We start from the raw sequence: 24,403 nt of genomic DNA, 5'->3' as shown, positions 1-24,403 counted from the left end.
ATACTTTGCTTAGCAAATATGCCACCTGAGATCACAAGGCGTTTCATACGTATGTTATAACTCCTACATCTTTGTTGCTAGCATTCTGTGTTCTTAGCACAGAGCATCTCAAATCAACCCATCGTAACTCTGTAGTATTTTTTTAATTTTGCATGTATAGGCTCTTTTTAATTCAGGGTCAGTAGCTACAATGTGCTGCGCCAACTCTTTTGAACGAAATAAAATGTCTGTGTTTATCTGCGAATGAAGAAATTGAAAAAGCAATGAACCCGACTGTCGTGTTCCGATATGATTTATATCGCCAGGCCCCCGAAGCAATAAATCTTTCTCTGCTATTTCAAAGCCATCTGTGTTTTTATAAATAACCTCTAAGCGCTCTTTCGCTATGTTGCTTATATGCTCGCTATATATGAAAATAACCTCCCCTGGAAGTGTACCTCGTCCCACCCTCCCCCGTAGCTGGTGCAACGTTGCCAGACCAAAACGTTCTGCATTAAAAATACACATAAGCGTAGCATTGTGTATGTCAATGCCTACCTCTACTATTGTGGTGCAGAGTAGGGTGGATATTTTTTTCTGCTCAAAGAGCTTCATTGTCTCTAGCTGTTCTTTATATGGAATTTTGGAATGCAGCAAAGCGACAGAATAAGGGGAGAGTTGTTTTTGTATCTCATCATACATGGTAAGAAGGGAGCTCATCTGTACTATATCCTTTTTTTCATTTAATGAACCAATTTGAGGGAATACACAGAATACCTGTTCTCCTTTTTGTAAGTAGTGAAGAATGTGAGGGTACATCTTCCCTCTTTTCTGCAAGCTGATTATTCTATTTCTTGGAGGGTGTTGTATTCCTGGTTTTTCTTTTAGCGTACTTACATGTAGGTCAGAATAGACGGTAAGTGCTAGAGTGCGAGGGATTGGGGTAGCAGACATAAGGAGCACATCGCAGTGCTTTCCTTTGTTTAGCAATAGTTTTCTCTGTTCTACGCCAAAACGATGTTGCTCGTCAATAATGATATATGTAAGATTTTTATACTCAACATGCGATGAATACAATGCATGTGTTCCTATGACTAGTTGTATTTCCTGTTTTTCTATCTGCTTGAAGAGCTGCTCACGTTCTTTTTTGCTTGTAGAGCCAGTAAGCAAGGCGTAATGAAGCCGTAGAGTGGGGAGTTTTTCTGTTAGAAGTTGCATGTACTCTGCTATCCGTCTATAATGTTGCTGGGCTAGCGCCTCTGATGGAACTACGAGGATTACCTGCTCGTCGTTTTCAAGTACAGATAAAGCAGTGATAAAGGCAACAATGGTTTTTCCCGAACCCACATCCCCTTGCAATAATCTTCTCATGGGGTATTGTGAGAATAAATCGTTATGTATTTCATCAATAACACTTACCTGACTCTGCGTAAGAGAAAATGGTAGCGCCTGGCGTAGATCCTGCACAAGGGCAGGTCTTTGCTTTCTTATGTTCGTACGAATTTCTTTGGTCTTGTTGGCCTGAAGAGCAAGAGAAAGTTGGAATAGTAACGTTTCATCAAACGCCAATGTCTCACGTGCTTGTTCTAAAGCATGCAGGGAAGATGGGGAATGCACACACTGTATGGCTTCTTTTCTTGTAATGGAGCTGTGTGGGGCATGCTCTGTGTAATTGTGCAGCGGGGCAATATCACAACTAAGCATGGTTTTTTGCATAAGTGAATAAAATGTAGTCTGAGAGATCTTAGAGAGGGTGCGGTAGCGGGGAACAATACTGTATACTCTACGCTTGTCACGAATGATTTCAAATTTACTAGAGGATAATACCGTGTTTCTGTACTTCGGTCGAGTAAATTTACCCCATATCAACGCCTGGCTACCAACAGGGAGCACATCTTTAATAAATTCTCTCCCATAACAATGAAGTTCTCCAATATTTTCCTTGCTATCATGAAAGCAAACTTTTAGCACTGCCCCTTTGTTTTTGAAGCGAAGATAACTGTGTGCATGCACGGTAATTGCAATAAGGATAGATGCATTAGGATCTTTTATACTATCAAGGGTACTTAAAGCACCTCGTTCCTCATATTCCACGGGGAGAAAACCCACTAAGTCTTTGAGTAGATATAACCCATTGAATTCAAGTTTTTCTTTTTGTAGTTTGCTCAGGCTTGCAAGGGCTATGAGTGGAGTGTCAAGATCAGAAAAAACTGACATTAGAGGTGTATCTGGGTGATCATAGGGTTATCGTTCAGCGTAGACAGGAGAACTTCGTTATTAGCATCTACGGTAAATCCAGAAGGAGGTATAAGCGCTGTACGGCTTTTGTCTTCATGTTCAAGGAATATACGTACCTGTGCTTTTCCAATATATTCCATCAATGTAGTTTTGAGGTTTTGTAAATCCTTAGCATCTGCTTTGCTAGAAACATATATTGTAAGATTTCTGTATATACCATCGCTTAGCCCTTTTACTGGTTTTGGGTCATTTTTCTGTGCTTGTATTAATTCTTCTATTGTCATTATTTTATGCACTCTAAGTAAACACTCATTTTTCCAATTTTCTACCTTCCCATAAAACCCGCAGGCTCTACGTTCGGGAATGTTTGTATCATCTTCCGGGTTAGTGTAGCACACAAAGGATATGGAGCCATTGTAGTCATGCAAGATACCCTTTAGAACCCTTTGCATGCTTTGTTCTTCACTCCCTTTATTACTGTTTTTGGAGTTCCTGTTGTGCTGGTAGTATACTTTTACAGAGTCTGTGTATGCGATAAGATAGTGGTAATTATTTGAAGTCTTTGAGTGTTGAGAATATGTATCAAGATACGCAAGATTAATTGAAGTATGCAGCTTCCACTCCCTTTGTATTTTTTGTAGAGGGTGATATGTAAAATAGTAGTTTAAGTATTCTCTTTCTAGTTGCAACATAATTTCTTCTTTTTCTTCATTTTGTGTAAGAAGAGTGTGTATATCTTTATCGCTACCCATATGGGTAAAAAGCAAGCTTTGCTGTGTTCGTTTTGATTCTTGCCGTGTTTTTCCTTCATCAATAAGTGCTAATCGGTTTGCGTATAGTTGTTCTCTGTTCTCAAAAAAAGGATCAAAGAAACCACAAGGAATACCAATTTCAACGGCTTTTTTTATGGAGTTTTTGTCGGGAAGGCGTTCAAGAAAATTAAAAATACTACTATACACACCATTTCTGTGTCTTTCTTGAGGTATATGACGCTTTATTTCGTCACTGAGGTTTTTGATTGCACATAGGCCGTATCTAAGCGCAGAGCCTTCAATAGTAAAGGCGTACTCGCTGCTGTTGATGTCGGGCGAAAGAACGGAGATCCCCATGGCCTTGCAAAGCTCAAGAGATTTAGACAGCTCATCTGTTTTATTTTGCTCAGAAAATAATGTTGCAGACATGTATTCAAGTGGGTATTTACATTTGAGGTAGGCGGTTTGGTACGCAAGCTCGGCATACGCGGTAGCGTGTGATTTGTTAAATCCATATTCAGCAAATGGCTCAAGCAGAGTAAAAATTTCTTCTGTTTTCTCCTTGCTTGTCCCCCTTTCCATAGCCCCTTGTATAAATTCAACCTTCATTTTTTCCATAACATCTCTTTGTTTTTTTCCCATGGCTTTACGAAGTATGTCTGCTTTTGCAAGTGAAAACCCTGCTATAGTTTGTGCTATTTTGAGCACCTGCTCTTGGTACACTATAACACCATAGGTTTCCTCCAGTATAGGCATCATCAAGGGGTGTATGTATTCAGGTCTTTCTTTTTGGTGCTTTATGTTGGTGTATTTTTCAATAAGCTTTATAGGTCCAGGTCTATACAACGCATTTAGTGCTATAAGCTCTTCAATGCGATCGGGTTGTACCGCACGCAAGATCCTTTGCATCCCCTCACTTTCAAACTGGAACACCGCATCACTCCTACCTTCTTTAAGCATTGTAAAAACCTCGGAGTCATCTCGCTCTATTGTCTCCATAGAAAAATGAGGATTTTTTTCTTGTATAAGTCTTTCGGTGTGACTTATAACAGTCATTGCTTTTAGTCCTAAAATATCCATTTTAACTAGCCCGCTGTCTTCTAGATGACTCATAGAGTACTGGGTGGCCACAGAGTTGGTTTTACGATCTTTATACAGCGGGGTAAATTTTGTTAGCTTATATGCACCAATAACTACACCTGCTGCATGTATGGATGCATGGCGCTTCAGTCCTAAGATTTTTTCGGTTATCTCAAAGAGCTGTGCATGGGTGTTAGAATTAAAATTTTTTAGTTTAGGCTCGGTTGCTTTAGCTTCTTGAATGCTTGTGCATTTCTCGGGCAATAATTGAGCTATCTCATCTACTTCTCCAAGAGGTATTTTTAATGCACGCCCAACGTCTCGAATAGCCCCCTTTGGTTTAAGAGAAGAAAAAGTAATAATTTGTCCACAATGGTCGTGCCCGTAGCGTTCTTTTATATAGTTAATAACGCGTTGTCGCTGCTCTGCGCAGAAATCTATGTCTATATCAGGCATACTAATTCTTTCTGGGTTAAGAAATCGTTCAAAAAGTAGTCCGTACTTGAGTGGGTCTATAGAGGTAATTTCAAGTGCGTATGCCACTATAGAACCAGCAACAGAGCCCCTGCCAGGCCCCACAGGAATCTTATTTCTTTTTGCGTATTGAATCATGTCCCAAATAATGAGAAAATAACCACCAAAATCCATGTTTATAATATGCTCAAGTTCGTATTCAGTTCTCTGGGTAATTTCTTCAGTCATAGTTGAGTAACGTTTTTGTATACCTTTCATGGTGAGATGGCGTAAGTACTCGGTAGGGGAGTCGAACTCGGATGGCACAGGAAATGCAGGAAGTTGTGGCCCAATAAATTCCATAAAAAAATTGCAAGACTGTGCAATTTCTAGCGTCATATCAAGTGCATGACCTAGCTTAGGAAAGCAGAGTTCCATTTCCTTCCTACTCTTTATGTAAAATTGGTCGTTAGGAAGGTAGAGAGAGTTATCTCTTTCATTTTCTATATAAATTTTGATGGGCATACGAATCATCCTTTCGAGGATAGTAGCAGGCATTGCCGGCAACTACAGGGACAGAGCAGTCCTTCCCTAATTGAAGTATCTGCTCATTCAGTTGTTCTTCTATAGTAAGATTATGATTCTGCAATTCAAGAAATAAATTGTTTTCAAAAAGATTCTTGTAATTGTATATCTCTTTTCGGGCTGTATCAATATGCCCTAGCTCAAGAGCCTTAGATATTCTGCTGTTTCTTTGAGGAAAAATACAATAAAGACCCTTGCTGAGTTCCTTTAGTTCATTGAAATACACTCGGGGGCAGTAATAAAAATGCTCAAGATAGCCAGCTGTGCTTATATGTTTTAGGTTTTCGAAGCCGTCTTTATCTTTAGCGAGGAGTAGGGCTTTTGTGGAATCTCTTTTATGTAATTCCTCTCCTTCATATTCTATGTTTATTTCGCATCCTAAGATGGGTTTTACTGCTTTCTCTTTGCATTTTTTGGTAAATTCTACTGCCGCAAATAAATTCCCCTCATCAGTTAAGGCTATAGTATCCTGCCCAATCTCTACGACCCTATCTAGCATTTTATCTATGTCTGAGAGACTGTGTCGTAAACTATAGTCAGAATGATTGTTTAAGTGTACGAACATTATTCTAATTTAATAATACTACACTATGGGCGCTCAAGCGTACTGAGTGTCTAATCTTGTATCTGTTCTATGATAGGATACATGGCAATAGGTGATTGAACTTGAGTGAGCGCTTCTATTCCCTGCTTAGATCTTTCAATGTTGCCCCATTGTGTAAGGTGTGTAATAACGATAAGGGTAGCGTAGCCCGAGTTACCGTAATGCGCATTTCCATCAGTACTACTACTGTGAGGGGAATCTTCTTGCAGCACACGAGCAATGCTTATGTTGTTATCAGCAAGAATAGCGGCGATTTTTGCGAGTACGCCTAGCTCGTCTTCTACAAAGAGACGAAGGTACACAGCACATGTAAATTGCTTCATATCCCCCTGCCTTGAATATGTATTAAGATCTGCCCACTGCACTGTGCTGTTAAAATTTTGTTTTGTACTTCCATTAGCTATTGATATGAGATCTGCGACTATCGCACTAGCAGTGGCCCTTCCTCCCGCACCTCTACCCGAATATAGTGTGTTTCCTACCATGCTTCCATGCACACTAATTGCATTATATGGTCCGTCAATAGAGGCGAGAGGATGGGTGTGTGGAAGGAAGGCAGGGTGCACCCAAATGCACAGTTCGTTTCCTAGATCTATACCAGCTGCAATAAGTTTTATACGGTACCCAAGTTTTTTACCTAGCTGCATGTCTATGTTTTCTACTTCACTAATCCCTTTTTGTTGTAGAGTGCTAAAATCAATTCGGCTATTATACGCTAAGCTACACATAATAGCAATTTTATGTGCTGCGTCTTTCCCCTCAATATCTAGTGCTGGATCGGCTTCTACCATACCAAGTTGAGTTGCGGTATCGAGTGCTGTGTCAAATGGAATGTTTTTTTGATCCATTTCAGAGAGGATAAAATTGCAGCTACCATTTAATACAGCAATGATGGATGTAATTTTATTGGCAATAAGACCATCGGTAATAGCACGGATGATAGGAACTCCACCACCACAGCTAGCCTCAAAGCCTATACATGCACTGTGTTTCCGTGCAATATTCCATATACTTGCACCATGCTCTGCAAGCACTGCTTTATTTGCTGTAACAACATTCTTCCCCAACCTAAGAGAGGTGCTAATGCATTCCAATGCTGTGTCTGTGCCACCCATAAGCTCGACAATGCATGATATACTACTATCGTTTACTACAGCCTGCCAGGAATCTGCGATAAGTGAAGCAGGGACGCCAGAATCGATAATTTTTTTCGTAGTACGGGAATATATTTTCTTTATGTCTATAATGCAGTTTGTTCGCTCTGCAAGTACAGCTTTATTATGCAATAAGTAGCGTGCAAGAGAGCTGCCTACCTCCCCGTATCCTAAAATTCCAATACATAATGGTAACATTCTTTTTGTATTATACTAGAACTAATGAATACAGTGTACGATAAAATCTATAAGGTACTGAGTGAGCCGAGGAGAAGACGTATACTAGTAGCCTTGCATGGAAACGAATTCTCGGTACAGGATCTGCAGGAAATACTACAGCTAGGGCAATCAATTATTTCCTCGTACCTTACTAACTTAAAGCTCAGTAATCTTGTGCACTCTAGAAGAAGAGGAAAGTATATTTTTTATCGTTTGAATGTAGACAAGGGGCCTCAGCAGGAGGCTCTTCAGCTTATGTTACAAATTGCAAGTAAGGAAGAATGGTACGAACGAGATGTGCTTCAAATAAATAAGATACTACAGAAGAAGAAAGAAGCAAAACTCTCTTTTTACGAGGGTGTAGAATCTCAAAACAAACGCTCTCCAGGGCAGACCGATCACTCTCTTGCGATAGCTTTGATGAGAAGTATACAAGGAAAAAGAATACTTGATATCGGCTGTGGCAACGGTACCTTAGCAAAAGAGTTTTCTCTGAGAAATACTGTGCTTGGCATTGATATTAACGAAAGGCAAATTAAAATTGCAAAAAAACTACACAAGGATATAACAAAGGATCATACACTAGATTTTCAAGTATCATCAGCTGAGCTTCTTACACTTGGTGATGCCTCGCAAGATGTAATACTTTTTTCTCATTCCTTACACCACGTACAAAATCCAGAGCTTGCAATTAAAGAGAGCTATAGAGTGCTATCGCTGGGAGGTATACTTATCATCCTAGATCTTAAAATACATAGCGAGCTGTGGCTAAAAGAGGTCTTGGGGGATATGCACTTAGGCTTTGATAGCGGTGACATAGAATGCTGGCTGAAAGAATGTGCATTTCAATATATATCCATTGACACAGATGCAAGTGATAGAGAATATCCAGATTTTGAAACACTCATTATAACTGCAAAGAAGGAGGAGCAGTGAATACACACAACACAACAATCATGGGAACCATATTAGGATTTCCGCGCATGGGGCAACGGCGGGAATTAAAAAGGATGCTTGAATCGTATTGGAAAAACGAGATAGATGCACAGAGTCTTATGCAAGAGAGTAGTGCATTACGGCAAAAGCATGTATCCTTGCTTATCGATTCAGGGCTAAGTGAAATACCTGTTAACGATTTTTCATTGTACGACCATGTTCTAGATAGCATAGTGGGTTTTGGAGCCATCCCCCCACGCTATAAGCCACTACAAGACGACTTTATCCGTCTTTATTTTGCTATGGCACGAGGAGAAAGAGGGGCAAATCACAATACCAAGGCGATGGAGATGAGTAAGTGGTTTGATACAAATTATCACTATATAATTCCAGAATTTACCCGTGATACACTATTTGATCCAACGCTTATGATACAGAAGCTACGGCACAGCATTGAAGAGGCAGCGCAGATTATCAAAGAAAAAGGGGCGACCACAAAGATACGACCAGTATTGCTTGGTCCTATCTCCTTTTTACTATTAGGAAAAAGCAGTGATGGTAGCAAGGTCCTTGATCTGCTCCCTCGTCTGCTAGAGGCGTATTGTTCTATAGCAGAGTTTTGCACCGAAAAGGGTATTGCAACAGTGCAATTCGATGAGCCATACCTTGTGTATACTCTAAGTAAAGAATTGCAAGAAGCGTACAAAACCGCATACAAAACCGTAAAAGATGCATATAAGGGAATCGAGATATTCTTAGCGAGCTACTTCGACGATCTTGCAATAAATGCAGACCTTGTTACCGAACTTGCAGTTGATATTATCCACATAGACCTGCAACGCTCTTCCTTTGAAACAGCAGAATACATTGCGAAACGCTGTAAAGCTATATCACTTGGTGTTATTGATGGGAGAAATATATGGAAAGCTCACATTTCCTCCTTACTTTCTACGCTCAATGCATTTCTTTCAGAGCACTCATTGCAGAGATGCTACATAGGCTCCTCATGCTCCCTGCTTCATTGCCCATTTGATGTGCGAGGCGAGACAGAGCTAGATGCAGAAATAGCCGAGTGGCTTTCATTTTCATTACAGAAAGTAGAAGAAATACAACTCCTTACATCTGCTCTAAGCAAAGGCGCGGAATCAGTAGCAACATCCATTGCTCAGTATGATGAAGCTATGCAGCGGAGAGAACGTAGCACGCAGGTGCATAGAGCGGAGGTAAAGAAGAGAGTATCAGAAATAGATGAAGCTATGATGAAAAGGAAAAGCCCCTATTCTGAACGAAAAGAAACGCAAAAGCAGCGTTTACAACTCCCTCTCTTTCCTACCACAACTATTGGGAGTTACCCCCAAACAGCAGAGATACGAAAGATTCGTGCTGCTTTTAAGAAGCAGAGTATTTCGTATCAAGAGTATCAAGACAGCATGCGAGAGGAGATACGCAAAGTGGTGGATTTCCAAGAAGAAGTGGGGCTGGATGTACTAGTGCACGGGGAGCCCGAGCGCAATGACATGGTGGAATATTTTGGGGAGCGCTTCGATGGTTTTGTATCGACCAGCAATGGTTGGGTACAGAGTTATGGCAGTCGATGCGTAAAACCACCTATCATTTATGGTGACCTACAGCGTAAAACTTCAATAACAAAGGAATGGATATCCTTTGCTCAATCGCTAACAAAAAAACCAATGAAAGGTATGTTAACGGGCCCAGTAACCATTCTACAATGGTCGTTTGTAAGAAATGATATTCCAAGGTCCGAAACCGCATTTCAAATTGCCCTGCTTGTACGCGATGAAATAGAAGATTTAGAGAAGGAAGGAATAGGAATTATACAGGTAGACGAACCAGCTCTACGTGAAGGCCTTCCCCTCCAATCTGAAAAGCACTCAGAGTACTTAGACTGGGCGGTAAAAAGTTTTAGGGTAGCGAGTTCTGGTGTGGAAGATACAACCCAAATCCATACTCATATGTGCTATTCCGAATTCAATGAAATTATGCGCACTATTATAGACTTAGATGCCGATGTTATTTCAATAGAAGCATCGCGAAGTGATATGGAATTACTAGAGGCGTTTAAGGAGCATAGCTACCCAAACGAGATAGGACCTGGAATATACGATATACACTCACCGCGCATACCATCAACAGAAGAAATGATAGAATTGTTACAACTAGCAAGGAAGTACATTAACGATGAGCAACTCTGGGTAAACCCAGATTGTGGGCTAAAAACTCGGCAATGGGAAGAAGTATCTTTGGCGTTAAGAAACATGGTAAGTGCTGCTCATTTCCTTAGAACAAGAAAATAGTGTTGCGCTTAGTATAAAGGAGGAGTAAGATGTCTTTAGAGAAAATAGAAAATTGCTTTGATCTGGGTGCGGATGTACTTGCTATATTAAAGAGAAGTCCCCAGCTCAATTTTATACGCTCACGCAGAGAATTAATTAATGAAATCTTTCATGGTAAGGATGTTATAGATGTGGAATTTGATCTTCCCAACAAGAAGAAGTACAAAGAGATTTCGGTTATACGGTGCAAAAACGGCCTTTCAGTAAATTTCTATGACACGTAAACATGAGAAGAAGAGATCCAAACGCCATGGTTATTGCTGATACCCTCCCTACTAATAAACCCACTTTTAAGGATAGTTTCTCAATGGACTTCGCTGCTATTCGGCTTGAAACATTTGAATGGCTCAAAACTCAGCCTTTGTATGTGGTTCCCTTCTATGCAGGTGCTTCAGAATTTCAGTATTACTGCTTGGCGATAGTACCAAAAAATTCAGCATTTTTTGCGCTCGCATTGGCAGATTTGCAAGGCTTTATCTCTATCGACGAACTTGAAACCGAAAAAATAAAACCAAGAGGCATGGTATTTGTTGCCCCTCCTTTTAGGCATACTCATTTTAAGACCAAACAAGTAGTAGTGCATAACAGAAGAGACGGAGTTCACGAGGTATTTTCTTATAACCTTTATCCAGGTCCCAGTGCTAAGAAGGGTGTGTACAGCATGCTGTTAAATATTGGTGAATATGAGTCTAAACAATGGACTACCCTGCACTGCTCTACGGTAAAAGTTGTTACCCCATATGAATGTGAAATAGTTATTATGCATGAGGGTGCCTCGGGTGGCGGAAAAACAGAGATGACACAGTACCCTCACACAAAGCAGGGTTTGCTGGTGCTCGCAAGGAACCCCAGCAATAACGACGAAATACTACTAGACATGCACGATTTATGTACGCTGTACCCCCTTACGGATGATATGGGAATGGCACACCCTTCTAAGATTAGCGGATCAAAGCTAGTAGTACAAGATGCAGAGGACGCGTGGTTTTTAAGAGTAGATCACCTTACGCATTATGGCACCGACCCTCAGTTAGAAGAGCTGTGTATTTCACCTCCCGATCCACTCTTATTTCTGAACATTGATGGGAAAAGGGGGGCTACAGCACTGCTCTGGGAGCATAGCTTAGATGCTCCAGACACGCCCTGCCCTAATCCTAGGGTTGTGGTTCCACGAAAGGATATTCCGCACATAGTAAATGGGCCATTGGAAGTGGATATAAGAAGTTTTGGTGTAAGAACCCCTCGATGCACAAAAGAAAATCCCACCTATGGTATTCTCGGTATGCTACATATACTTGATCCTCCTTTAGCATGGTTGTGGAGACTTGTTGCTCCTAGAGGGCATTCAAATCCTAGTATTATCACTGCTGGCAAGGGATTAGTAAGCGAAGGGGTAGGATCGTACTGGCCCTTCTCTATAGGAACGAGGGTAGAGCAAGCAAACATACTCCTAAGGCAAATACAGGATACCCTTGAAACAAAATTTATCCTTATACCTAATCAGTTTGTGGGAGCATTTCATGTTGGATTTGCTGCTCAGTGGACATCACGAGAAATCATTGCAAGAAGAGGTGGGATTCGCTATAAAAAAGAACAGCTTATTCCTTCACGTTTTCCATTGCTCGGCAGAACTCCCGAGTGTCTTAAATTCAACAACAAACCAATACCTGTAGGCTTGCTAAGAGTAGACGAGCAGGTAGAGGTAGGGGTAGAGGCCTATGATATAGGGGCGAAGCAAATAAATGATTTCTTTAAGAAAGAGCTTACCCAGTATCTTGAAGATGATAAGCTAGATCCATTAGGAAGAATGATTATTGATCTTTGCATGAGAGGCAGCGATCAGGAAGAATTTCAAAGAATAACTCAACGTTTCTTTACTGCTCAAAATAGCTCTCTATCGTAATGTGCTTTATTGTAGCGTGTCTTAAGGCGCGCTACGCTCTTGTTCTTGCACGTGCATTGCGATTGTGCGATTGTGAGCGCTGCGTATATGAGGGAAGAGAAGCCAATTTCTGCATCAATATGCTTTTGCAAAGACTGCCATGTGCTTTGCTGGGTTTCCGCTGTAAAGACACTGCGTATGTGCAGTCTCTGTATCCAGTACTATGCGAATAGTAGCCTTTGTCTCTTCTTTTATTGCTTTTTCTGTTTCTCTTGTTCCATCCCATGGTGCAAAAATATAGCCAGGTATTTTACCGTTTAATAGTTCTGTGCACTCTTTATAGGTGCTTGGGTGATGTGAGTGTTCTTTTTGAAATGCAAGCGCCTTGTTATAAAGACGGTTCTGTATTTCTGCAAGAAGCGAGGATAGGCGGCTTTCTAACTCATTATATGTCACCTGTAGTTTTTCACCATTATCGCGACATACCAGCGTTACACAGTTCTGTTCTACATCTCGTGGTCCAAGCTCTATGCGTACTGGGGTCCCTCTGAGTTCCCATTCTGCAAATTTCCATCCAGGTTTTTGTGTATCGCTGTCGTCTAATTCTATACGAAAATGCTTCTGTAATTGTGATTTAAGCTCAATAACTCTTCTCAGTACCACTCCCTTGCTGTCTTGCTTATATATTGGTATAATCACCGCCTCTTCGGGTGCTATGCGCGGAGGAAGCACTAAACCCTTGTTGTCGGAATGGGTCATAATAACGGCACCGATAAGTCGGGTTGACACCCCCCAAGAACTCGCCCACACATATTCAAGTTCCAAATGCTCATTTTGAAACTGCACGTCAAAGGCCTTTGCAAAATTTTGACCTAAAAAGTGTGAAGTGCCAGCCTGCAAAGATTTCCCATCTTGGAGCAAGGTTTCTACAGCGTATGTGTCTACTGCACCAGCAAATTTCTCTTCTTCTGTTTTTTTGCCAGAAAGCACAGGAAGAGCTAGCACTTTCTCAGCAAAATCCCTATATATACCAAGCATGCAGAGTGTCTCTTCTATAGCTTCTGTGCGTGTTTGATGTGCTGTATGTCCTTCCTGCCATAAAAATTCTGTTGTTCTTAGAAAAAGACGAGTCCGCTTTTCCCAGCGAATAACATTGGCCCATTGATTTATAAGTATGGGAAGATCTCGATACGAATGTATCCATTTCTTGTACATGCTCCAAATAATAGTTTCGGAAGTAGGGCGGAGAACAAGAGGTTGTTCTAGTTTTTCTGCTCCAGCATGGGTAACTACAGCAAGTTCAGGGGAAAAACCCTCCACATGCTCTTTCTCTTTTGCAATAAAGTGCTCTGGTATAAGCAGCGGAAAGTAAGCATTTTTATGCCCTGTCCTCTTAAACTCAGCATCCAATGCTTCACGCATGTGCTCCCACAGTGCATACCCACGAGGGCGAATAACCATACACCCTTTTACTGGACTATAGTCTGCAAGTTCAGCTTTGAGAACAAGATCAATATACCATTCTGAGAAATCCTCATCCATAGAGGTAATAGTGTCAGCCATATCTACAGTATACAGTATCGTACTAAGAGGAATTGTGGTACTTGTCTCAAAGTAAGCAACATACTATACTTAAGGTATGGCAGTTGAATATAAGAATCTCACAGAATGTTCCCGCTTTAAGGCTTTGCAAAAGTGCAATATGTTTTCTTTTGAACATTTCAGCGAGGAACGTATACGAAAGTACAATGTGAAAGGTGCTGAATATCAATATAACTACGCAGCAAAGCAGGTTGATGATAGTATTCTATCCTTATTATTCGAATTGGCACAAGAACAGCAGGTAAAGGAAAAGTTTACGAAACTTGCAAATGGTGAAACAATGAATACGGGCGAAAAGCGCATGGTCTTGCATCACGCACTTCGCGGTCAGCTTGATACTGCAGTGGTACAGGACGGAAGAGATTACCATGCTTTTTACCGAGAAGAGCGAGAGCGCTGTGCTGATTTTGCTGAGAAAGTGCATAGCGAGCAGATAACAGGGAGTACTGGGAAACCCTTCCGTACGTTCATTCAGATAGGGATAGGGGGTTCAGATCTAGGCCCCAGAGCTATATACCTAGCTCTTAAGCCCTATGTAGACAGCATTGAAGGCAATGCCACAAGAAGAAAAGTCGGATTTATCAGTAATGTAGACCCCGATGATGCTGCTGTTCAATTAGCAGATGCCGATCCAGAGCACACTCTGTTTATTTTAGTATCAAAAAGCGGGACGACACAAGAAACCCTCACCAATGCAGCGTTAGCATTGGATTGGCTTAGCAGAGGGGGTATTCGTGATCCAAAAAAACACATGGTCTGTGTAACTTCAGAAAGTAGCCCGCTTGCTCAATCGAGTGAATATCTAGATTCTTTTTTTATTGACGATTATATAGGAGGTCGCTATTCGGTAAGCAGCGCAGTGGGCCTTTGCATACTGTTTCTAGCCTTTGGAAAAGAAGTTCCTAGTCAATTTTTAGATGGCATGCATGCAGCGGATGCTCTTATATACAAGGCAGGGGTAGAGAGTAACCCTGCTCTTATCGATGCCTTAATAGGTGTCTACGAAAGAAACATTCTAGGCTACCCCTACACGGCAGTGCTTCCTTACAGCCAGGCATTGCACCGCTTTCCGGCACATTTACAGCAGTTAGATATGGAAAGCAATGGCAAGCAGAGCAACAGAAGTGGAGCCGCTCTCAATTACAGTACGGGCCCGGTTATTTTTGGAGAACCTGGTACCAATGGACAGCACAGTTTTTATCAGCTCCTCCATCAGGGTACAGATATAGTGCCACTGCAATTCATAGCCTTTGCGCAATCCCAAATAGGCAGAGATATAGAATACGCATCATCTACAAGTCAAAAAAAATTACTTGCAAATCTTGCCGCACAAATTATTGCATTTACCATGGGAAAGGCAAGTGAAAATCCTCACAAGGTATTTAAGGGAGGAAGGCCCGCAAGTGTTCTTTATGCAAAAAAATTGCTACCATCTGTACTTGGTGCCTTGCTGTCTCATTTTGAGAATAAAGTGATGTTTCAGGGCTTTCTGTGGAATATTAATTCTTTTGATCAGGAAGGGGTGCAACTAGGGAAGGTGCTTACAGATACAGTACTCAATAATCAAGCATCTCCCCTCCTACGTAGCATGGCCGATCTTCTCTTTGAGGGCTAGGGTACTATGACAGGTACCGCAATATATGGTGCATAATTTTTCTCCTGGACCAGCAGCGATCTACAAGGAAGTTCTACTCAAAGCTCAAAAAGAACTGCTCGATTACAACGGTACTCATTATTCTCTTTTAGAAGCTAGCCATAGGTCAGCGATGTATCAGGATTTGCATCAGCAGGCTAGAGACACATTCTTACAGTTACTGGATCTTGATGACTCGTATCAGGTGCTTTTACTTTCTGGTGGAGCAACACTGCAGTTTGCTATGCTTGCGTATAACCTACTGGGTGCAGGGAGCACGGCAGATTATATTGTAACTGGTGCATGGGGAGAAAAAGCATATGAAGATGCAGTAAAGGTAGCAAAGGGTAAAACCGAGGTGAAAGTTTTTCGTCATGCAGAGCACGCAAAATATACTATAACCCCAGCACCACATACCGTACAGCTACACAGTAGCAGTGCGTATGTGCACATTACAAGCAACGAAACTATACAGGGACTGCAGTGGAAGGAGGACCCTCAGTTCAGAGATGCGAGCATACCAGTTCTTGCAGACATGTCCAGTGATATATTAAGTCGAAGGCGAAACTTCGCTTCGTATGGATTGATCTATGCAGGGGCACAGAAAAACATTGGAACATCTGGGCTTACCGTGCTACTTATTCGCAAAGATCTCCTTTCGCAATCCCAAGAAGCATTACCCTCATACCTCTCGTACAAGAAGCATGCAACGGCTCATTCGCTGTACAACACCCCCCCCGTATTTTCGGTGTGGGTATTCAAATTAGTGCTAGATCACATTATCTCTATTGGTGGCCTAGAAGCGGTGGAGAGCATGAACCAAAAGAAAGCAGAAGCACTCTACGAAGCGGTGGATAGTAGCAACGGTTTCTATACCTGTCCTGTAAAAAAAGCGTATCGTTCGGACATGAATGTAGTATTTACACTTCCTAGCACTGATCTTGAAGATAAATTTATTGCTATGGCAGGTGAACACGGGATTATAGGTATACGAGGACACCGTTCTGTAGGAGGCTGTAGGGCTTCGCTCTATAATGCGGTAAGCCTAGCGAATGTGGAAGCGTTAGTGGCATGCATGCATGCATTTAGACGCAAGCACTAACTTTGTAGCTCCAGTGTAGTGCTGAGTGCTTCCATAAAAGTCGTAAATCACTACACATCACATCCCACTAAAATACACCTAGAATACCGTACATGCTTTTCGTGCATACTACTAAGGCGTGTCAGCAAGATCTTGCGTTATATAGGCAAAGTGTTTATACGCGGAGGAATAGAGAAATAAGTGCAGTGTTAAAAACACCGCACTTATTATGTGGTACCTCATAGGAAGCATCGCACAAAATGAGAATAGGTACCACATAGTTATTATACCTTAAACGTAATAAATATGTATACAAATCAATAGAGAACAGTGAAAAACTTTGTGAATTATGTACTTTTGCATACAATATTGCATATTATTAAGAATAAAATGAAAGTTATACATATAAAACAATAATAGGCGATATCCATTAAAATGCTTGTACTATCTCCGTAGAGCTGTGTACAAGTAGTTCTTGCAACAGAAATATCTATGTGTAGAGTGGAAAGCGCTAGATAAGAGTAACTTGTACAGTGAAAATACATAATATCCATATTGCTAACATCGTGCAGTAAATGGCTAGCAGTATATTTTATACAAGAGGCTATAAATGAAATGTATTTTAGATATGTTTGATTATAATAGTAACGGAGCACGTTCAGAATTTCATACGCTAAAGCTAAAAGAAAGATCTTATTGCAAACGAGTCTTGTATGCTATATACGAGAAAAAGAACTGGATAGGTAGTATGCATGTATTATGAATACTATAGCACTATTCTTTGTATCAAAGAATGAAAGAGCTAATATACTAGAGTAAATGCACAAATGAAAGCGATGATCTCAGAGTTTCGCATGGGAATATTGTTGATCTATGTAAAAAAATTCTGCAATGTATAAGAAAAAGAGGCGAAGGTAAGAATATATCACCTCGTTTAAGTAATGTAAGTGCTTTGTATCGTGTAAGAATTTTATACGATCACAATCGACAAGTGAAGCCCATGAGCAAGGAGCGGTATAATGGGTATTATAGATGAGTGCATGAGGAATTTTGATGTATCACATATGCATGTTCTTCCGGAACAATATATATTAGGCACAAGTGATTTGGAGCTTTTGGATACACGTGCGATAGATAGAGTATATAGAAGGGGGCATCCTTATGTGTACCCCCAATATATCGCAGGGACTACGATAGAGACTACGAAGTAGCGTGCTGTTAATAGTTTCGATATTTCTGCTTTTCCTAATACTGTAATCGAGAATATTCCTGAAGTGTACACAAAAGGAAATATAGCGGTGTAGCATGAGCAAGTAAAAATAGATACAGTAAGCAAGTAACGATACAATTGAAAGCAATGCTTTTCCTGAGGCGTCTGTAAGCAGGTCCCCAGAACTTAAATAGTCTCCTGATATAGATTTCAGCATGGAAAATAATTATGGATATGATGAAAAAATAACATCTTTACATGTACAACAAAAAATTATTATATCAGAGAAGAACACAGAAAACAAATTATAAGCATATTGGGTGTAGCTCTTTTAAGATAGAAAAAAGCAATACAATTGGTGATCGAGAGATGTCAATGGAGTTATTTTGCAGAACATAATTCGCCAGCTGTTATATATCCGTACACGAGAGAATATATAACGTATATTTCTATAAAGGTGGGTATAAACGCAATCGTGTTGCCTATAGCAAATTTTAATGCAAACGTAGAAATGAAGAAAAAGGAAGAAACATAAAGCACGGGTAGCTTACAAAAAAAAAAAAAAAAAAACAAAGAGGGGGGAGTGCCAAGGAATACGGCACAGCAGGTGCCGCGTCAATACACTACATACTTTTTATCAGGTTCTACGTTTTTATAACTACCACAATCCGCGGGTATTCAATGTTATATACACATTGAAAAAGCATGTTGTCCAAGTAGAGACATTGACAAGAGTGGCAATACGTAGCATAATAAAAGTATGGCAATACCATTGAATGATTTAATTAATTACAAGGGCAATATCTACGAAATAGTATCTGCTGTTATAAAAAGATCTAAGCAAATAACAGAAATACGCGCAGCCTACAACCCTACAACTCTAGAAGATCAGAGCTCCTCCCTTACTAAAGAATATAAAAGTGAGTTTGGGAACGAAAAAGCAACAAGCATTGCATTCCGAGAAATTTTTAATAAAGAAGTTGTATATAAATTAAAAATAGATTGAGCATGCGTATGCATAGTTGTGTCCTTTATAAGTTCGCGGGCTAAAATACTACCTTATATTTATCGTGGATATAGGTTCTCGCTTTCTAAAACCAGTGTTCATGCTTTTTGGTCCTACTGGTGTTGGGAAGACAGAGTTTATACAAACATTATATAACTACTGGAAACAGCAATCTGCTAACGGAGCAGGCGATGCCATAGAACTTATTGTGGCAGATTCTCGGCAGGTGTACAAATCAATTCCTATAGCCAGTGCCCAGACAGATGCTACACTCAAGAAGCTTGTTCCGCACCATTTATCGGAGACTGTTGAGATAACAGATACGTATACTGTATTTCAGTTTTGTTCGCAAGCACTAGCATTGTTAAAGCAAATTCAAGCAAGGGGTAACACAGCTATAGTGATAGGAGGAACAGCGTACTACCTCTATCATTTATGGAGGGGGGTACCTACAAGCCCTCAAATTCCGCGAGCCTTGCACGAGGCGCTGGTAGATGAGCATGCAAACAAGGGCTTACCCCACCTTTACTCTGAGTTATGCACCCGGGACCCCGAGTATGCATGTAGCATATCCTCCAATGATACACAGAGAATACTGAGAGCATTGGGTGTGCTACGTTATGGGGGAAGACTCTTGAGCAGCTACAAGCGGATAGAAGAACACACATTACGCCCTGTACATGTATTTGCTCTTCTACGAAGTAGACAGGAGCTCTATGAAAGAATAAATAAAAGGGTAGAGAAGATGTGGGAGCAGGGTATCGTTCAGGAGGCGTACACCCTATGGAGTTCAGGGATACGTTCGTCTCACAATGTGTACCGAACCATTGGAATTCAAGAGCTTCTTTCAAACAAAGATATAGTGAAGGCATGGTCTCTTCATAAAGCAATGCGTAAAGAAGATTCCGAGCAAAGTAAGGAGCTTATAAAAAAGCACACACGAAGATTCGCAAAAAGACAGATAAGCTTCTTTGCTCGTTTTCATGCAGTCCAGCACTGTGATTTAGGAGATACACAGCAGGTAGAGAGCCTCTGTAGTACTCTCTATAGCTTAGCGCATACTGTACGTACATAAGGAAGCATACGCAATAGAAATAGGAATCTATGATATAATATAGAAAATGGACAAAAAGAAAACATTAATTAATACTGATGCATACACTGTTGATTACAGCAGAAGAAATATAAGGAAAGACATAGATCCGCTTTTTTCACAAAGATGGTCACCTAGGGCGTTTAAGCAGCATCGCCTAGAAAAAGAAGTAGTAGAAATTCTTGGAGAATCTTTACGTTGGTCTCCTTCATCTATGAATATGCAGCCATGGCGTGTTATACTTTCAGAGAATGGGAGTGAAGATTTTAATAGATATATCAAACTTTTGTTCGAGTTTAATCAGTTATGGGTACAGAATGCCTCCTTGCTTGGCTTTTTCATTGCAAAGTTGCACGCTGATGACGGAAGTTCCGCTGAAAGAACTGCAGCGTTTGACACTGGTTTTGCTTGGGCATCCCTAACATTTCAAGCAAGAAAGCTAGGACTCTACACGCACGGTATGAGTGGTTTAGAATATGATAAGGCGTATACAGAGCTTAAAGTGGATAGTACAAAATACACTATACTTGCTGCATTTGCTGTAGGGGTGCTTGATGACAAGAGTGCGCTTCCTGAAAAGTTACAAGCAATGGAATTTCCACATGGAGATAGAAAGGATATCAATGATATATTCTTCCTTGGTTCTACCGATGCTCTTAGTTCTTAATTCATAGGTGTGATATTGGTACAACAGGAAAAAGAGAATTTTTGAATGCATCTTGTGTTGTATGGTGTATAGGTAAATAAGATGATATATATAAAGGGGAAAAAACGTGCCTTGCGGTAGAAAACGGAAAAGAAAAAAAATATCCAAGCATAAGTTTAAGAAGAAACTCAGACAGAATAGACATAAAAAGAAAAAGTAACTGGGTTGTGGCGCATAGTGTCGCAGGCTACGAAATGAACATTTTGTAAGTTGTTCTGTGTACTGTCCTGCGATTCATATATTACGTTATATATCATATGTAAGCATTTGGCGTGAAAATGGTATGTGTACCTATATTATTTTCTAGGAGTACGACTGGGGGCAAGAATGTCTAGTGAAATAGCTCAGTTTGATATATACAATATATTTATACAAGCACTCGATGTGCTAAGCCTAAGCTTTTTATTTTTTTATATCTACTCATTTCTTAAATCAATACACTCTAATCTTCTGTTGCTAAGAGTAGCTAGTATTGTTATAATATACGCTGCTGCATTTTTGCTCAACCTTCAAGCCTTGCTATGGTTCTTAAACAGCGTGGTTTTTATTTTAGTTTTGGGGGCGCTTATAGTATTTCAGCCTGAACTACGAGCGGCCATTACAAAGCAGATATTCTTTATGAATCAGTCACGTAGAAATATTACACTCCCTGATTTTAGTAAAATACAGAAATCCATAGAGCTACTAAAAAACATGAAGCGAGGAGCAATTATTATTTTTCGAAAGAAAGCAGCTTTAGAAGGGATTATACCAAGTAAGATACAGCTGAATGCTCTATTGAGTAGCGAACTGCTTATAAGCATCTTCTCACATAATACTTTACTGCATGATGGCGCCGTTATTCTTAAGGGAGACAGAATAGAGTTTGCGGGTTGCTTCCTTCCTCTGTCGTTGGAAAAAGAAATACCACCTCAGTTGGGGTCCAGGCACAGAGCTGCATTAGGGATATCGCAGAATAGTGATGCAGCAGTTATTGTTTTATCAGAGCAAAATTCAGCGATATCACTTGCATATAAGGGGCAGCTCTTTTATGATATAAGCATATCCCTAGCTTGCAAATACACACAGTTAATACTTGAAAACTCGCTTATCAGTATCGACGTGCAGAGGGAAGAGCTAACACTAGAACTTGTATGATAAAATCACGTTTACGCACAGTAATAGAGTATATTGTCTCTTTGTGTTTTGCTCTACTGCTTTATTTTTTCTACTCTTTAGTAATCAATACTGGCGAAAAATATTTTCTCATTCCTCTTTCTGCAAAAGTAAGGTCTGGATTAACATTTGTGGAACCTCCACCAAAAACTATTTCTGTTCTCCTTAAGGGTAGCAGGGCATCCCTGGCCCAGTTAAACCCAGAAAACATTTCTGCAAATGTTGATTTTTCTTTGCACGACAACGACGGAACATACACCGAAGTAGTACAAGTTATTCGTAATGGTGTGTTTCAAGGCATGAATGATATTGAGATTGAACTAGATCCTGTATCAATAGAGGGAATATTAGAGCAGAAAATATCTAGGAGCATTAATGTGAGTCCGGTGTTCTTTAACACACCCCCACTCGATTACGATATACAGGGCTGGGAATTGCAACCGCAGACTATTCGAGTAACAGGTCCGCGCACAATAGTTTCAGGTATGAGTGAAGTAAGTACCCAAGGCATAAACTTAATAAACGAGACGAGTGATTTTACCAGTACAGTTCGCTTAGAGATTCCCGATGCCTCAGTAGTAATATATGATCCAGATGAAGTAGAAGTGCTGGTAAGGATAGAACGGCTTACTGCTGTACGTACTATAAACAACATTCTCATTGAAGTGCAAAATCTCCCTTCTAGGTTTTCTGTAGCATCAAGCATACCTCGTGCTACTCTTATCGTACGTGGAGACAGAGCAAGCATTGATCAGTACGTCCCAAGCATTAATGTAGATGCTTCAAGTATAGCAAGCCCCGGAGAATACACGCTACTGCCCACAATTGTGGAAGAGGATAATATTGTAATCTCATCCCTTCAACCTACAGAGCTGTATGTACTTATAGAAGACATTGTTCAAAGCCAGGCTGAATCTCCAACACTTACAACAATTACATTCCCCGACGATGTTGAGGTAGATAATCCTCCGGCAACTATAGAAGATGATAATTATAACTCAAATGATGACCAGGTGCCACAAGTGTCGCCAGTAAATACAGATATTGAGTAATGCATAAAAATTATTGTTTCATAGAGCACGCGCAATGCTAATAGGAATAGGCGTTGATTTGGTAAAGATAGCACGTATGAATAAGTGGCTGGAGCAGCCAAGGCTATTGCAAAGATATTTTACAAAAGACGAGATCATGCTATTATCAAAAGTAGAGATACAAGCGGTGGCTAGTTTAGCAGGCTTTTTTGCTGCGAAAGAAGCATGCATAAAAGCCCTAGGCGTTCCTGTTCTGTTAAAGGATATTGTGCTTAGCAAGAATAAGCACGGAAAGCCCAGTTTACAGTTACTGGGAACAGCACAAGTGGCAATGAAGCAAAACAGGGCGCAGCACAGTCTGCTTTCTATCTCTCACGAAAAAGAGTATGCTGTTTCTACAGTAATACTCTATAGGGATGCTATAAAATGATAGACCTTAACAGCAAAGGTAGCGACGACATAAGAGAAGGCGCTAGTTTCTTTTCTTCTACCCCCATATCTTGCCCTGCATGTGATGCAGACATATTTAAGGAAGAGCTAAGAATGGGGAGGGGCAGGATGGATGCTGGTCAGTTAGAACTTGATTTGCACAGGCAGTATATTCAGACTCAGGAATACGGGACTATGCAACCTATGATATACAATGTTATCACCTGCAACGTATGTTATTTTAGCTGCCTTGCAGGAGAAAGAATAGATAAACTTAGCAAGCTTACATTGGTTAACATAAGAAGAGATAACGCTAGTACTGCGAGAATGCAATACGCCTCTTCATTGTTTAATCAAGTTCCAGATTTTACAAAAAAACGCAGTTTGCTTTCTGCGCTATGTGCCTATCTCTTTGCGCTGGGAACCTATTCCCAGTTTCATGAAAAAAATTACCCAGATGCTCGTTTGGCTATTGTAACACTGCGCATTGCTTGGATAGCAAAACTTCTTTTTCGTTGTGGCTATGGTGATACGTTTCAAGACATGATGAGGATTTTCTATCGTAAGTCAGCATTTTTTTATAGAAAAGTATTTGCTTTTTATCAAAATGGTCAAGATGCATTTACTAATCTCAAAAATATAGGGCCAGATACAGATAAAGATTATGGCTTTGATGGAACGGTGTACATGTATGCATGGCTGCAATTTTACTATTCGAAATCTGTTGGAGGAGAGGAGAGAAAAGAAGAGTTAGAGAAAATACTTGCTATATTAAGTAATATGTTTGGTGTAGGAAAGGCAAGCAAGGAAAAACCCTCAGCGCTTTTATCTCAGGTACGAGAGTTATTCGATCTTGTGAAGACTGAGTTAGAAGCATAGTAATATGAATATACTGCTTTGTATAAGCTATGAGGGAACTCCGTACCATGGATTTCAAGTACAAAGTGCTGTTCCAACAGTCCAGGAGACAATAGAACAGGCGCTGAAAAATATTTATGCAAAGCGGATACACATCACAGGAGCAGCACGAACAGATAGCGGGGTTCACGCAGAGCGTTCGTATGTCAACTTCTTTGTGGACGAAACAAAAATTCCACCGCGGAAGCTTGCGTATGTTCTAAACACTATACTTCCAAGTACGGTGCTTGTGTTGTATTCCAAGCAGGTTCCCGATGGTTTTCATGCAAGGTACTCAGCGATTTCTCGAACATACTACTACCA

General features: G+C 40.4%; 9 protein-coding genes across 9 annotated transcripts; 5 read left to right on the top strand and 4 right to left on the bottom strand.

The window, feature by feature from the left end:
- Nucleotides 1-537: 537 nt before the first annotated feature.
- LOC132564816 (ATP-dependent DNA helicase RecG-like) lies at nt 538-2,196 on the bottom strand (the record flags this gene model as incomplete). The annotated part of the gene is made up of 1 exon (XM_060229440.1): nt 538-2,196. A coding segment is annotated over exon 1 (1,659 nt), but the record flags the coding sequence as incomplete, so codon positions are not given.
- Nucleotides 2,196-4,940, bottom strand: LOC132564815 (DNA polymerase III subunit alpha-like). Its single transcript, XM_060229439.1, has one exon. It carries the CDS (start codon nt 4,938-4,940, stop codon nt 2,196-2,198), a length of 2,745 nt encoding a protein of 914 aa, XP_060085422.1.
- A 762-nt stretch (nt 4,941-5,702) lies between these two features.
- On the bottom strand, nt 5,703-7,043 carry LOC132564813 (homoserine dehydrogenase-like). Its single transcript, XM_060229438.1, has one exon. It carries the CDS (start codon nt 7,041-7,043, stop codon nt 5,703-5,705), a length of 1,341 nt encoding a protein of 446 aa, XP_060085421.1.
- A 977-nt stretch (nt 7,044-8,020) lies between these two features.
- On the top strand, nt 8,021-10,315 carry LOC132564812 (5-methyltetrahydropteroyltriglutamate--homocysteine methyltransferase-like). The gene has a single exon (XM_060229437.1). The coding sequence runs from the start codon at nt 8,021-8,023 to the stop codon at nt 10,313-10,315; it is 2,295 nt and encodes a 764-aa protein (XP_060085420.1).
- A 2,056-nt stretch (nt 10,316-12,371) lies between these two features.
- LOC132564811 (proline--tRNA ligase-like) lies at nt 12,372-13,799 on the bottom strand. Its single transcript, XM_060229436.1, has one exon. The coding sequence runs from the start codon at nt 13,797-13,799 to the stop codon at nt 12,372-12,374; it is 1,428 nt and encodes a 475-aa protein (XP_060085419.1).
- A 76-nt stretch (nt 13,800-13,875) lies between these two features.
- LOC132564810 (glucose-6-phosphate isomerase-like) lies at nt 13,876-15,453 on the top strand. The gene has a single exon (XM_060229435.1). The coding sequence runs from the start codon at nt 13,876-13,878 to the stop codon at nt 15,451-15,453; it is 1,578 nt and encodes a 525-aa protein (XP_060085418.1).
- Nucleotides 15,454-15,478: 25 nt separating this feature from the next.
- On the top strand, nt 15,479-16,573 carry LOC132564809 (phosphoserine aminotransferase-like). Its single transcript, XM_060229434.1, has one exon. The coding sequence runs from the start codon at nt 15,479-15,481 to the stop codon at nt 16,571-16,573; it is 1,095 nt and encodes a 364-aa protein (XP_060085417.1).
- A 2,295-nt stretch (nt 16,574-18,868) lies between these two features.
- Nucleotides 18,869-19,843, top strand: LOC132564808 (tRNA dimethylallyltransferase 1-like). Its single transcript, XM_060229433.1, has one exon. It carries the CDS (start codon nt 18,869-18,871, stop codon nt 19,841-19,843), a length of 975 nt encoding a protein of 324 aa, XP_060085416.1.
- A 4,222-nt stretch (nt 19,844-24,065) lies between these two features.
- On the top strand, nt 24,066-24,370 carry LOC132564807 (tRNA pseudouridine synthase A-like; the record flags this gene model as incomplete). Its single annotated transcript, XM_060229432.1, has 1 exon — nt 24,066-24,370. A coding segment is annotated over exon 1 (305 nt), but the record flags the coding sequence as incomplete, so codon positions are not given.
- Between the last annotated feature and the right edge of the window lie 33 nt (nt 24,371-24,403).

Source organism: Ylistrum balloti, unplaced genomic scaffold (assembly GCF_031769215.1).
Source record: "Ylistrum balloti isolate Yb309-2 unplaced genomic scaffold, AGI_CSIRO_Ybal_v1 Utg372878, whole genome shotgun sequence".
NCBI classification, from domain to species: domain Eukaryota; kingdom Metazoa; phylum Mollusca; class Bivalvia; order Pectinida; family Pectinidae; genus Ylistrum; species Ylistrum balloti.
Note: the sequence above shows the minus strand (reverse complement) of the source record. Positions and strands in the feature narration are given on the sequence as shown.

Coding starts and splice junctions, on each gene's coding strand:
- LOC132564815 (XM_060229439.1), bottom strand. CDS start 4,940: ATGGAACTCTGCTTTCCTAAGCTAGGTCATGCACTTGATATGACGCTA.
- LOC132564813 (XM_060229438.1), bottom strand. CDS start 7,043: ATGTTACCATTATGTATTGGAATTTTAGGATACGGGGAGGTAGGCAGC.
- LOC132564812 (XM_060229437.1), top strand. CDS start 8,021: ATGGGAACCATATTAGGATTTCCGCGCATGGGGCAACGGCGGGAATTA.
- LOC132564811 (XM_060229436.1), bottom strand. CDS start 13,799: ATGGCTGACACTATTACCTCTATGGATGAGGATTTCTCAGAATGGTAT.
- LOC132564810 (XM_060229435.1), top strand. CDS start 13,876: ATGGCAGTTGAATATAAGAATCTCACAGAATGTTCCCGCTTTAAGGCT.
- LOC132564809 (XM_060229434.1), top strand. CDS start 15,479: ATGGTGCATAATTTTTCTCCTGGACCAGCAGCGATCTACAAGGAAGTT.
- LOC132564808 (XM_060229433.1), top strand. CDS start 18,869: ATGCTTTTTGGTCCTACTGGTGTTGGGAAGACAGAGTTTATACAAACA.